This window comes from Macrotis lagotis, chromosome 3 (assembly GCF_037893015.1).
Source record: "Macrotis lagotis isolate mMagLag1 chromosome 3, bilby.v1.9.chrom.fasta, whole genome shotgun sequence".
NCBI lineage: Eukaryota > Metazoa > Chordata > Mammalia > Peramelemorphia > Peramelidae > Macrotis > Macrotis lagotis.
This window is the reverse complement of record NC_133660.1, coordinates 154,728,475-154,744,109: the sequence shown is the minus strand read 5'-3', so window position 1 is coordinate 154,744,109 and position 15,635 is coordinate 154,728,475. Positions and strand designations below refer to the sequence as shown.

Here is a 15,635-nt window from a genome sequence, read left to right as displayed (position 1 = left end):
AATTCAAGAAATTTTAGGTTTAATTATCAAATTATTGAAATTTTAGCATTTTGCATGTCTATACTTATTTTTTTCTAATGCAAGAACATCTAACTTTCCAATCTTTTTTCTTCTTCTTACTATGTAAGTTATATACTTATGTGACTAAGATTTCTCCTATAGATCTTTTTTAACAGCAAAAAATTTTAATAGTGTTTATTTATCCAGTCCAGTATATTGTTTTTCTTCACTCTCTACCAGAATATTTCCAAGATGGTTGTTCTTCTGACTTTGGCAGTCTTGAGTAGTAGCAACTCTCACCAAAAGACTTCTCCCTGTTATCAGTGATATAGAAAATATTCATAGTGAAATAATGTGGAGTGGTGGTCAATTATTTATAGGCAATTAAACCACAAATGAATTAGATTATACAAATGATCAAGCATTGCTATTTTATGACAATCTGTAAGAATTTCTGTTGAAAATAACTATTTCCTAGACACATCATGTGATTCATCTTTTCTTTTAAATAATTTCTTGATCATATGTTTAATGTTTAAAATAAAACATCAGCAAATAGGATTCTCCTGCTGGCATAGCAATTGGTTTAGGTTTGAGTGACTTTACAGTAAAGGTTATTATTTTGGTTGTTTTTCTTTTTCAATGCTCAAACTTCTTGATGCTGCAAAGAGATAAAAGAAATAGAAAACAGCATTCTTGCCTTTGAAATGCTATATAAAGCTAAATTTTCTATTCTCATGACTACCAAACATTCATTTTCCAGATTTTTTCTTCTGAAACTGCTATGAAAAACAAACAAACAAAATACAGCCACACTAAAAAATAACTGAATTTAAGTGGCTGAATTTCTGTAGAAATTCAATAATGAGTTCCCATGGATGATGTCATGAACTTGCCTAAAAACAAGCACTGTCTACTAGATAAAAAAAAATTTCTTAGCTTGCTTTTAAAAGTTCTCTACCAACAAGTACCTTTCCAGTCTTTTATTTACATCCCTGGCACTCTGACCATTCACCTGTCATTTTTGACACCATACCATAATTCTTTCTTTTATGCTGGTTTTTCCACTGATGTCCTTATTTCTCTTCTTTGTTTTTTTGTTCCAGCTTGTTCACACTTAACATTTTTCCATTGTTCTTTTTGTGATGGTTCTCTTCAATTCTTAAGAGGCAATGATATTCCTACTTCATGCACTATCTATTCTGAGCAAATTGAATGGCTTGTCATTTATTAATCTCATCATGCCTGCCCTCCATGCCTGTCCCTTTTACCTGGAAAATTTCCCCCACACACACACCTCTGATGTTGAAATCCTTATGTTCTTTTGAGGTTTGTCCTCTCACAAGTGATCTTGTATTGCTAAGATATCTAAAATCAAACTCAAATGAAGTTTTGTTTGTATCTGTTTAATATTCTAAGAATATTTATCACAACCCATCATTCCTACTTCTTGTGTCTAGAAAAGACAACTATAGCTACAAAGAACCAGCATGAATTCATCAAAAAGTCATACCAGACTAAATTTTTCTTCTTTTTTAATTTTCATCTATATACATATGTATATTTATAAGTTATAAATTTTTTTCCACCCTCCTTTCCCACCCCTTCCCTTCAGTGCCAAACTGTCAGGTTAGCATTGTACATACATATTTTGATAAACGTTTACAAATTAGTAATTTTCGATATGAGGAATTCGGATTAAGGGAAAGAGATACATAAGAGATAAGTTTTATAAAATGTTCATCAGATTCTGAAGAGTTGTTTTTTTTGTGTGTTTTGTTTTGTTTTTCTTTCTCTGGACAAACTAAACTTTCTTTTCTCTCATGAAAAGATGTCTCTGCTGGCAATCACAAAGAGCACTACAGATAGAGTTTGCTTAGATTTTGACCAAATATTTGACAAGATTTTCATGCCTTCTTGTAGAAAATAGGAAGAAATTAGATTAGATGAAAAAATAATCAGATGATTTTCAAACTGGTAGAATGCCTGAATCCAAAGAGTAGTCATTAATAATTCATTATTATCTTGGTAGGTAACACCAATTCCTCAGAGATTTCTTCATTGCCACTGGACGCTAACATTTCTATCAGGGACTTAGATAAAAGAATAGGTACCATATTTAGCAACTATGCAAAATCACAAAGCTGGGAGGGATAGTTGACACATTGGATGATAGTCATTTTTCAAAAAGACCCTGGCAAGGTGGCTGGGTGGTGCAGTGGATAGAGCACTGGCTGGAGCACTGGCCCTGGAGTCAGGAGTTCCTGAGTTCAAATCTGGTCTCAGACACTTAATAATTACCTAGCTGTGTGGCATCAGGCAAGCTGCTTAACCCCCTTTGCCTTGCAAAAACCTAAAAAAAAGACCCTGGCAACCTAGATTACACCAACTATCACAACATAAAACTTGGGGTAGGGAGACAGTCAGTCAGGGCCAGTCACTCAGTAAACATTAAGTGTCTAATAAGACAGTCTCTGCCTTCAAGGAGGTCACAATCTAATGGGACATAGAACAAGCAAATAAATATGTACAAACAAGTTATAGATGGTTGAATGAAGGGCTAGATGAATGGATGGATGTCTAGATACATAGATAGAAAAGGAAGGAAGGAAAGGAGGGAGGGAGGAAAGAAAGAAAGAAAGAAAGAAAGAAAGAAAGAAAGAAAGAAAGAAAGAAAGAAAGAAAGACAAAGAAAAAGAAAGAAAAAGAAAGGCTTCCATTGGAAATTAAAAGAAGCCAGGGAAGTCAGTAGGTATAGCTCAGGAGATGGAGTGTCTTAGAACAGCAAGGAGGTCAATGTCACTGAATCAAAGAATATATGGTGGAGGTGTATCAGGTTAAAAAAACAACTAGAAAAGGTAGGAGGGGGGCTAGGTTATGAAAGAGCTTGGACACCAAAGGATTTTGTATTTTATCCTAGAGCTATAAGAAGTCACTGAAATTTATTGGAGATGGAGAAGAGAGGGGCAGATGTGGTTGGATTTGTGCTTTGAGAAAATCACTTTGATGGCTGAATGGAAGGTGTATTGAAGTAGGGAGAGACTTGGGGAAGGCAGACTCATCAAGAGTCAGTTGCTTTATTCTAGGGGTGAGGTAATTATGACCTATATGATAACAATGGCAATGTTAGAGAAAAGAAATGGAGGGACAACCTTAGAAATGTTTCAAAGGTAAAATAAACAGGCCTTGACAACAGAATGGAGTAAAAAATGAGGAGTCAAGGATGAATCCTAGGTTGTTTTAAGTTTTTCAGTGCTACAAAATATCTATGAATATTTTAGTATGCATTGGATTTTTCTTTCTGACTTTGTCTTATTCATTTACAAGTATTTGAATGACTATCATGTGAAAGGCAGATTTAACTTTTTCTGCTTGATCTTAAAAAACAGAACTGCAATCAATATATAGCAATGCTGCATACAAAAATTTAGTTTTAATATAAAGGAAAACTTCCTTAATATTATAGCTATCTAGAAGTAGAATAAATTGCCTTCAGAAATAGTGGCTTCTCCCTCACAAAAATGTCACCAAGTAAAGGCTAGATGACAACTTCGAGAGTTATGTGGCAAAGGGGATTTTTTTTTAAAATCATTGTTGGATTAAATGCTGCTAAGATCCTTTATGATTCTGAGATTTTTTTATGAAAAGATCTCATAGACCTACCCCAACATCAGAGAGATTTCCTCACATAGTCTGTCACTCAGCAGAGTATGACTTAGAAAATAAAGCCATTGTTGTAGCATTGTTTAAAAAATATTTTCTTATCAGTTTATCTTTTTATTTCTTTTGGGAGAATCAAGAATTTCCTTGATGTGAAGAATACTTTTTGTGGAACTTCTCTCCAGAATTAGAAATGGTCCTCTCATTTATATCTCATAGTATAAGAGAATTGTTAGCATCTATGAGAGGTCAAGGGTCTTGTCCAAGGACTCCTAGTAGCATTTCAATTCAATAAACATTTATTAAATACTATTTGGAGGTAGGACTTGAACTCAGGTCATTTTGACTGAAGACTAACCCTTCATGCTACTTTTCTTTTTCTTTTTTATACCATAATAAATATTGTCATGAAAATAAAATTATTTATAAATATTTTCAAGTCTTAAGGTTGTTTTGAGAAAAGCTTTTAAGCTATAAACATGAGTTGGCTTATTATTAGTATTTTTTGCTGTCTATATATCCTAGCTGCCAGTTCCATTAATTTCATTATGGAATATATGTTTGAGTTGAACTTGTCCTGGAGAGTTAGCTGAATATTTATTCTACCAGGTGATATCTGCCTTAATCAGAGATAAAATACAAAACTGTTAGTTTTTTACAAAGTCAACTAAGGCATCTCCTGATAGAGAAATGATGGCCTGAAGATTGAATCATGTATTATTTCAACATGACCAATACCAGAATTAATTTTGTTTAGCTATATTTGTTACAGTGCTTTGTTTTTCTTTTTTCTCAACATGGGGGGGGATAGGGAGGGAGAGGGAGAAAAGAGATTTTTATTCATTGAAAAAATAATAATTTTTTTTAAAAAAGAAATGGGGGAAGGAGTATATGAAAATAGGGACCACCTGGTTAGAAGCGGAAAGAGATGTTATTGGCAGTTTCCCTCAGTTGCTCTGCCAGAGGAGTGGGATTTCAGGGAATAATTTAGCTATAGGACCAGAATATAAGACTAAGCAAACATCTCTGCCTTGTACCCCAATTCAAAGTGAAGCCAAAGCATCTGAACTCACTGTATTCATTTATTTTACCCTGGAATGTCCTGAAAATCATAGATCAGGATGGGAAAAAAGGAGACTAGCATAAACTGAAGAGCCCAATGCTTCTCATCTACTTAAAGCATTCTGTCATTTTATTTGTTTTATATATGTAAATGTTAATTTATAATATTCACTGTAGTATGTGAGTATTTTATTTCTTTGTTTATTTGGAAGGAGGGGAAGCAGATCATTAAAATATAGAATTCAGAAAGATGCGGGGTTTGTGTTTTCTAAATTTCCTTGGTTAGTTCCTAGTGCTTAAGCAAATTTGTTAAGCTATACTATAGAAAAAGTGAATCGTGTTTTTCAAAGACCCTAAACAAATAAGGGAAAATATGTTTTAAGACAGAGTTAAAGAAAGATCAGTTCAAGAACCTCAGAAGTCTCTAGAGATTATAATCTCTAGAAAGGTAGTCTGGCACATTTTATGAATACTAAATTCAGAAAGAAAAAATAGATTTAAAATAAAATTTCAAGAATCCATATACTGTCTTTAAATGTGGTAGGTTGTTTTTTGTGTTTTGTTTTGTTTTGTTTTTGGTAATTTACTCACTAATCCACTACTTCTAGTAGCTCAATAAATCAATATGCCAGTTTATATTAAATTTATCAGGATGTCAATAGCAAGCCATGAAAAAGAAAATCTCAGTTTTCTTTGTTCTCCTTTGAAAAACTTAACAAGTTGTTAGGTTCTAATGAGAATAGGGATATGCTTTCTAAAAGAAAGATTGTTCTTTATATATTATTATATACTGATCAATTATAGATAAAGCAAATTTTATATAAAATGCATGTCCAATGAAAATACTTTTGATATTTTTTGGCAATAACAGAAATGACTACAATGGATTCTTAAAAATGAAAACCTGTACTACTGAAAATCTAAATCCATAGCTGGAATGAAAAAGTTACTTGCTAATCAAGTTAATATTTAATTTGTTAGGTACGTAAAGAATATGGGAAATGTCTACGCACACATTGCTGTAGTGGCAAAAGTACAGAGAGTTCCATTGGCTCAGGGAAAACATCTGGTTCTCGAACTCCTGGACGCTATTCCACAGGCTCACAGGTAAACAATATTTGTTAACTGAAATGGAATGTCTGTTGTCCACATGCTGTTTTGATTTACTACACATTCTGGCTCAGTAATGATCATCAATCCAGATGTTAAACTCATAAATTGTCTGGGAGAGAAAGTTACTCCACAAAAATGGGATTAGATTAGAGCAGGAATTGAGAAAGTTACAATTATAATAAAATCACAAAATTTCATGATAGGATATAGATCTGATTGAGGAATCTGAGACACTGAAAGTTTTATAGCATTTTATACAACACACAGAAGATCTGATTAAAAAAATCTAAGATCTGCAGAATTATTATTAATAATCTAAGTAATCACTAGTTTAGTTAGTGTTCAAGTAGATGCTTTTTCAATAAAGATAGAAATAAAACCCTAAAAATATTATTGACAGATATAATGAAAGCTACATATTTCTAAGAGAAGCAATTGCTTCACTGAATTTTTTTATTTAATGTCCTGAAATAATTTTCAAATCAATATGGTACAAAACTATTGCTAATAAGGGTAACACTTTCTCATACTACATTAAGTGATAGTAATTTTTTAAATCAATTATCAGTTCTACCAACTTGTATATGATATTAAATTTTAACCAAACTCATCCAATGCTTAATGCAGTCTTCACAAAAATAAATAATTCCCTGATGGTCATGCATCAAGATCTGGGAGATATTATATACATGCATAGATTTATGCACATACACACAAGCATAAAAACATATGTGTATATATTTTATATATAAACAGTGAACATGATCGTTCCAAACCTATCTAATTTGTATCTCCGTGAAATCTAATCTTGATTTATTTGGTCCATAGACTTAGTCAGTTAAAAACACAGTGGCTATCTCTTCCAGTTTAAAGATGATCACATGTATGATAGGCATGTCAACAATGTCTTTATCCAAGTAATTGATAGAAACACTGAATAGAAAAGTCCCAAATTTAAGATCTTGTATCACCCTGACTGAGACCACCTTTGAGATTAATATCAATTACTACTCTTTGGTTCAACCTTTTAGTCAGTTCTATACTATCTGTATGGTAATATAGACTTTATTTTGTGAAATAAATTCTCCAAACATTCACTAAGTACCATTTAGACACAGACTACTTACTCACTGTGTTTTGAGTATTGGAGATAAAAAGGCAAAATTGAAAGAGACCTGTTAGCATGAAATCCTTATTCCCCTGAAAAAATTCTGCATTTATATAAAGAAGTAAGTTAAAAGTAATTTAAGACAGAAGAGGCACCATCAAATAAAAATAAAGGAAAACTTCATAGAGAAGAAAGCACCCGAACTGAGCCTTGAAGGAACATAAAGATTCAGGTTTTTGGAAGTAAGGAAGGAGTTACATTCTATGCATATGGTCTAGTCTCATAGATTTTGAAAAGATTTTATTAAATAAGTCCTTGAAAATGATAACATCAAATTGACCTCACATTTCCTGTATGCCACATATAACCCCATTTAAAATTTGTTAGCCAAATTGTCTGAGTAGTCTATCATTTCTGGTTGAGGTAGCTACCTTTATTTCATAAAACCCAAAGAATTAATTTAAATAATCTCAAATATAAGAAGTAGCCCAAAAAAGTAAGACAAAGAGATAAAATAGGCGGTTAGAATGAATGAGTTTGGGGAAATGACAATTTTTTTTTCATTCCATACCAACATAAGAGAAATCAATTGATATTTCTTTTGTTAATGAAAGCAGTTATATTTTCCATTTATTAAATTTATTTCATCCAAGGATTTTACCTAAATTATGATATACATATATAATAAATATTGTTATAATTCTCTAGAAGTGCATGATTTCTGATATATATTTTAGAGATAAACCATTGATTCTTCATTATACTTTTTGAAGATATACCCATGTTGTGCCACTGTTGTCTCCCAAGTAACAGAATTATCAAACTAGAATAGGAATTAGGAATATAGTACAATCCCTTCATTTGCAAGATAATGACATGGAAGTCCAGAAAGGATAAGTTTATCTGACATAACATAACAGAGACCCAGAGATATGATTGCAGTGAACCTTTTTCTCTACTTTTTTCTCATATGAATTCAACTGCTTCATAGTTTCACGCATCTCCTTTATAAAGAAAATTCCCAAATCTCTCTCTCTATCATTTTTCACCCATCTCCTTTATAAAGAATACTCCCAAATCTCTTTATCATTTTTAACCTCAGCTTCGGAATTTGAGTTCTAAATTTTCAAAGGATAACTAAAAATCCTCATATATCTTTTCTTTGAATATCTCAAAATATTTGAAACAAAACTCAATAGATAAACCTATCCTTCCCTCACTGTATACCTATTCGTCAGTTACAAATGATATCTGCACACAAATTTCCTGTAGAATATTTAAAAATTAATTTTCTTCAACTTTTATTTTGAATAAGTATTTTAAAGACTCAAATTTTGAAATTTATTTTGAGTTTTCTAAGTCAAAGGTTTCTCTGTTTTTGCTTGTTTTGTGGAACACATGGACAATACCCAAAATAACTTCTCTATTTGTCATAGAATAAGTCTAAAGAAAAAGTTTCTATTTAGTTTCTCTATTCCCCTGCTTATCCAACACCAAAATCTGGAATTCATCTGTAATTCTCTCCTTTTTTTAGCTTTTACAATCAATTAGTTATCAATTCTATCCTCTGAAGTAGCTGTATCTCTGCTATTCATTATCCCTACCATTTTCCATTGCTTCTCTGTCGTTACTATTATGGCAGCCTCCTTAATGACCTTCCTCCCTCTGGTCTCTTCTTTATTACAGCCTGTCCTTCACAATATTGTCCATGTGATCTCCTTAATCCACTGCGCTAATCTTTTCATTCCTTTAGTCAAAAATCTCTAATGGTTCCCCATTATCTACAAAACAAAATAAAATTCCTTATCCTGGCATTCAACAACTCTTTCATACACTGTTTTCTGGCCAAACTGAGTGATGAGTCACTTTTTTCTCATCCTGCTTTTTTATGATACAAATAAGACTTTCTTCCCCACTTAGCCTGCTGAAATAATTTCCTTCCTTCAAACTCCATTCAAATGACCTAATTCATTCTTTATGAAGCTCAATCCCAGTAACTAGAAAAATCTCTCATCACTTCTGTGAACTTTTCACATTGAACCTTTTTGTAAAAGTATTTGTGTTTTTTTCAACCCCACCTCCATGCCCCTTTTCTTAGATTATAAACTCATTAAAAGGCCAGAGAAAGAGATCCTATTTCAACACCTTTAGCACAGGACCTTATAACAAGTAAGCATTTAATATGTGTTTATTAAATTAAACTGTTAATTTTCAAGATATCCTTTCTTTCTTTCTTTCTTTCTTTCTTTCTTTCTTTCTTTCTTTCTTTCTTTCTTTCGCATAATTGATTTCTTTTTTATTATCCTGTGTAGTTTCAGAAACTTACTCTTTTTCTACCTATTGACTTATCACTAATCTAGATCTGAATTCATCCTCTCCTGCGCAAGTAGCACATAGTTTCTTGCACTTCATCACCTCTAGGGACACTAATACATTTTCAGAATGTGAAGAAAAGGAACTGATGTTCTTTGTGACCGAGAAAGATACTTGATTGAGTGGGACATCATAATAATAGTAATACAGGAGATGAAACATCTATTCAGCATTCACTATATATTATGACTATAAAAATATCAAAATAATAGCTCACAGTCCCCAGGAGAATACACACACACACACACACACACACACACACACACACACACACACACAAACACACCATCTGTACCTTTTTGTAGGAGTTACACTTACTAACCAGTATAAATTTTGTGACTGTTTTGTTCCAAACTATGCTTCATTTTCCCTAAATCTCCCAATCAGGAACATATAGAAATGTTCTTTATTTAAAAAACTAAATGATATTTTATGTCATTTTATAATTAAGGAAACTGAGGCCAAGAGGTTAAATGACTTTCCCAAAATCAAACTTAATAAGTGGCAGAGGTAAAATATGAATTCCTCTCTTGTGACTTTAAACACAACATTCTACACATTTCCCAGCACTATATGACGAATGCATTAAGAAAAAATGATGAAAACTGAAAAGAAAAAAAAGGCAGAGTTCTTCAGCTCTTACTTTGTTTTTATTTTTATTTTTGCCATAAAGAGTTGTCTCTGAACTAACTATAAGGGACATAACATAACCTTGGTAGTCAAGAAGGGTAAAGACACCATGAGATTTGTGATTGCTGAGTCATTTCAATGGTACTTGAAAAATCATGGAACTTGGTATAAGTGCCACAGAATTTTTTTTAAAAGGCAAATGTCTCAGTGTTCAGAAAAGAAAAGAGAGTAGAGAATGGAAAATACAATCCAGGAAGCTTTGACTTAGTTTGCTGACAAAATTCTACAAATTATTATTAAAGGTTTAGTTAGTGAATATCTCAAAAGGAAGTTAGTGATCGCAAAGAGCCAGCATGACTCCATCAAGAGCAGGTCATGCCAGACTAATCTTATTTCCTTTTTTAATAGGGTTATTAGACTGGTAGACCAGAAGAATACTATAGATATATTTTTAACTAGATTTTAGCAAAGCATTTGACATAGCTTATGTTGCTATTTTTATAGAAAATATGGAAGGACCTGAGCTAGACGATAGCCTAAGTAGATAGGTTTAGAACTGGGAAATTGCTCAACATGAAGATTTACTGTCAATGATTTGATGCCAGTTTGGAAGGAAGGGTCAAATAGTTTGTCCCAGAAATTTGTGCTGTTTTCACTTCTATCAGTCACTTGGATAAAGACTTAGATGATGTGCTTATCAAATTTGCAGATGCAACAAATCTGAGAGGGATAGCAAGCATAATAAGTGACAGTGAGAAACAAAAAAAACAGATTTTGACAGGCTAGAATATTGGGTCAAATGTAAAATGAGACTTATAAGGGATAAAATAATCTCAGACTTAGATTAAAAAAATCAACTTCACATAAATTGGGGTGTGTGACTAGATAACCATTTGTATAAAAACTATCAGAGGTTTTAAATGGAGTATAAGGACAAAATGAGCTAACACTGAATTAACAATGAATTAACATTGGGATATGGCATCCAAGAATTAAGTGTTAGGCTACCTTTTAAAAAGGCATAAATTCTTGAACTGTTGAGGTGACAGTTTCATTATGTTTAGCCCTTTTGATATCCCATCTGAAACATTGTTATAGGCATCATATTTTGCGAAGAAAATTGATTAGCTAGAAAGCATTGAGAAGAGTGCCGCCTAGAGGGAGAAGGACTTGGAGTCCATGCCATTTGACAATTGTAGAAGAAAGTAGGTATATTTAACCTGGAGAAGAGAAACCTTAGACTGATTTTAAGAATGTGAAGTTTTATCAAGAAAAATGGGGATTAGAATTGCTTTCATTTTCTAAAGTACAGAAATGGAAGTAATAACTGTAAGTTATTAAGAAGTAAAGATACTTGATGAAAGGAAATATTTACTAATAATTACCAATAATTGTTAATAAAACAAATATAATTGTAATTAGTTCCCTTGGGAAATGGTAAATTTCTTTTCAAGGTACCACAGATTCATAGAATCAGAGCTATAAGGCAACTTAATGCTGCTTAACCTACCCCTTTACAGATAAGGAAAACTGAGCCCCAGAAAGGTTAGGTGACCTAAGATCACATGGATAAGTAATAGAACCAGAATATGAACCTTTGTCCTATGACTCCAAATTCAATACCCTTTCTATTGTACCATTATCCTCAAATTTCTTAAGGTCTTGACTGAATGGTCACTTAGACCTGCTTTTGTAGAGGATATTCTTGTTCTTTTATGGTTTAGACCAAATATTTTCTTAAGACTCATTCAACTTAGCTATCCTATGGCTTTATGTGACCGTATATCACTAAAATTAGATAGAGGAAAATATTGTTGAATTTTATGAGACTGACAATTGAAGTAGTCTGGTTGATAGAGCTTTATCAACATTAATAAAGAAGGCCATGTTAATGATAAAGATGGTAGTGGTGGTGGTGGTGGTGGTGGTAGTGGAGATAAGAAGGTAGAATAAAAATTAGACTAAGATGTAGATCCAAGAATCTGAGAAAATTATAATAGCAACCAAGCAACAAGGATAGAGAGAATATGGTATAATCATATTGCTTGGACTTAAAAATAGGGAAAGTTATCAATGGATTTAGTAAAGGAATAATATGAAAAGAGTAGTAGGAGTCAAGGAGTTAGCTAGTAAATCCAAGAGGTAGAAGAAAAGGAATAAGTAGGGGAAGACTAACACAATCTGACAAGACCCTATCTTTCTATCCTGATTTCAAATTGCTACAGAGAATCATGGGATCTGGAAGTGGGAAGGGCCCCTACCTCTACAACATACACTTACTTGAAGACCTATAGTAAAGGGAAGTTCATTATCTCCCAAATCAGACTTTTCCACTTTGACATAGTTCTAATTTTAGCATTTTCCTTACAATAAGCTTAAATCTGCCCTTATGCACTTATTTTTTGCACTACTTTGCTCTTAGTTCTTTCCAAGGTACCCTGGAGAACAAATCTACTTATTCTCTTTTATATATGACAATAGCACATATTGTGAAAGATAAATATTTTGTCCTATAGAAAGTCTTCTACTGGCCAAATGTTCCTAGTTCTTTGAATCTATCCTTATATGGCATAATCATAAACTTCTTTGTCATCTTTGTCATTCTTCTCTGGTCATTCTTTAAAATGTCCATATACTTTTGAAAATATATCCCTTAGAGTATACCAGATGTGATTTGCTCGGGATAAAGAACTATCAACTCCTTAGTCCTGGACACTAACCAAACCTGTTAATATAGCTCATCAAATTAGTTTTGTTTAAAATTAATTTAGCTCACATCCACACTCTTTTATCCAAATTATACTACTCTCTTTTCCTTTTACACCCACACTATAGTTTTTTGTCTGCATGTTTTATACAGCCTACATAAAAGGCTTTACTTATTGTATTCCAAACTATCTTTTAAAACTCATTTTAAATGTCACCTCCTACATGAAGTTTCTCTGCTCCCCTGCTCATAACAATCTTCTACTCAAAATTCCCAGCTTGTTTTTTCCAATTTCTGAAGAACTGATTATGAATTATAATGTACTAGAGCCATTTATGCTCATATCATATATCCCTACAAGAGTGCAAGTTTCATGTGGGAAAGGACTATATCTTTTTTCAATATTGATCTCTCCCAGTGCCAGCACAGGAATTGCTAGAGAGAAAGCATTAAAATAAGCCTCTTAATGCTTTTAAATTGAGCTTTTTGTACCTTTCGTTAAAAAGGTATCTGCAGATATTTAGTCTCTATCTCAATTGCTTTTTGATTTCTTATTTACAACAAGCCTTAAAATCTTGATCAAGAAACTGAATAGCTAGATGGACCAGGAAAAAAGAATAATAGTAATTTTTGTTTTGTTATATAATACTTGCCATTTAAACCCCCATCTACATTATTTAGACCTGGGATCCTAGATGAAGATAGTAATAATACCTACTCTACCATACCTGTGTAGTCCTGGTAATTAATAGACTGTTTTTGAGGATTATTGTAAATGACAGGAACTCTATCAAAATAATTTATTTCATTGGTTTGGTACTATCATCCTTAAATTCCCATTTTTATGCCTCATTGTTGTATAGAGGTGATTCTTGGTTATCTCTCACAACCCATCAATTCCTAACAATCTGGAAAGGTTTTGTGTGTAAGTACAGTGATGGGATTTTATATCTGCCATCTGAAGAACAAGTGAGTCAGATTGGGAGAAGCTTATCCTCAAATTAGGATATTATTATCATCATCATCATCATCATCAGTATCACACAGAAATTCTCAAAAACCATCAACTGAGTTGTTGAGGAATTATAAAAAGCCTTGGTAAAGAGAATTTATACATATACAAAATAATATACTATTAAATAGTGAAAAAAGGGTCGTGCCTTTACTAAAACAGATGACAATCTTCCCATGCCTTAGCATTCCATGTGTTCCTATGATCAAAAGAAAATGATCGCTGGAAGACAGTATGGGCATGATGAATCTTTCTGACCTTAGCTAGGCTGCTTCTAAAATAATACATACATAGTCCACTTTAAAATCCATAAGTGAAACCTTTCTAACTTGGTCAGAACTGTTCAAGTTTACTTTCTATTGGTATAGCCGCTAAAAATGGTAGCTGGGAGTACAGGGAGCATCCCAGTAGATTTTGAGTGCCCCTTGAACAGAAACAATTCCAAAAGTAAATGTGGTTTTAATACTACAATCTTCCTAATTTGAAAATTCTTTGTGTTAGACAACTTACTTATTTTTGCTTGTTTACACAGAGAAATCAGTGAGAACTTTCCACATTAAGCCCCAATCTTTTCCACTGGCAATGTAGTAGGAAGGTGAATTGACTGCATTTAACTATTTTTTTTAAAGAAAAGTAAGTCAAGATAGAGCATATTCCCTAAAATTCCAAGTTTATTGAAACAAATAATCTAACTGAAAGGAACTAACTTTTTTAAAAAAAAGAATAATTGTTTAGCTATTTCATTGTGTTTGTACTATCATCCTTAAACTCCTATTCTCATGCCTCATTTTGTATAGCGATGATTCTTGATTGTCTCTCATAATCCATAGCTCAGCATGCTATAACTTTATGGGCACCACAACTTGGCAAAGATTCCTAACCTATTATACATACATACATACATACATACATACATTTATATCCACCAGGATAAAAAATAGTTTAATACTTTTCCCAAAACAGTCCCTTCAAATTTGATATTTAGAAATTACTTTATTACCTTGAAACTTCTCTAAATTTAAAATGTTTTAACCTAGAAAAAGTCTTTAAAGAAATTATTCACCATTTACTCTCTTTAATTGCTATAGTACCATTCTAGTAGTTCATAGTTTTTGTCCTTTTCCTTTTTAATGGAGATACATGCGGCACTTGAGTGCAGCAAAGACTTCATGGGAGATCAATTCAAGTCAGCAAATCCACTTTTGCAAGCTGTGAGTGAGCTACAACAGTGTTGAAAATGTTTATTTCAGCAAGGCAGAAAAAAGAAAAGCTTTCTCAGCAACAAAGATTTCACACATAGTTGTGTATGGGGGTGAATTTTTGTAAAGAAAATCCAGAGCCTGACTGGGTTGTTCCTTTCCTCCCTTTCCCCTTTCTAGAGCCGGATTCGAAGGATGTGGAATGACACGGTTCGAAAGCAGTCTGAGTCTTCCTTTATTACCGGCGATATAAACAGTTCAGCGTCACTCAACAGAGGTAATTATAAACTATTTTTCATATTTATTACTTCTATGATTACTTTAAGGAGTCTTAAATTTATTACTTTATTTTCAGCTTCTGCTGGACCTCATTCCCCATGATAGGAATGTTACAACAAAATATAAAACCTGGCTGAGACTAGCAGGGTGTTCCATTATTCATAAACCTAGATTTTTTTTAACTTGAATTTTCAGAATACCTTTTGCTAAAAGGAAGTTGGGAAATGAGGAATTTCTTTCCATAAAGTCGACTGCTATTGCCATAAACTGGTGAGCTGTCAGGCCTCATTGCAAGCAATGAAAATGGGCAATTATGTGGCTATAGAGTCTGTTAAGCATCATAGAGTTACACATTGTCCCAGGTATAAAACAGTTTCATACTCTTTCAGGTAGTTTAAAAAAAAATACCGCATAATCCATACCCACAACAAACAGGAGGAGAAGCATAGCTAATCTTAATCCTTAGAATGCATGAACAACTCACAGGGATCC

General features: G+C 32.7%; 1 protein-coding gene across 7 annotated transcripts in view; it reads left to right on the top strand.

The window, feature by feature from the left end:
- The window catches only part of ADGRL3 (adhesion G protein-coupled receptor L3), a 966,635-nt gene that overhangs the window by 915,412 nt on the left and 35,588 nt on the right, over nt 1-15,635 (top strand). For all 7 annotated transcript variants that reach the window (XM_074229354.1, XM_074229353.1, XM_074229350.1 and 4 more), the window contains 2 exons: nt 5,704-5,829; nt 15,045-15,141. In XM_074229354.1, the coding sequence (XP_074085455.1) occupies nt 5,704-5,829; nt 15,045-15,141 (223 nt within the window). The remainder of the gene's footprint in view (nt 1-5,703; nt 5,830-15,044; nt 15,142-15,635) is intronic.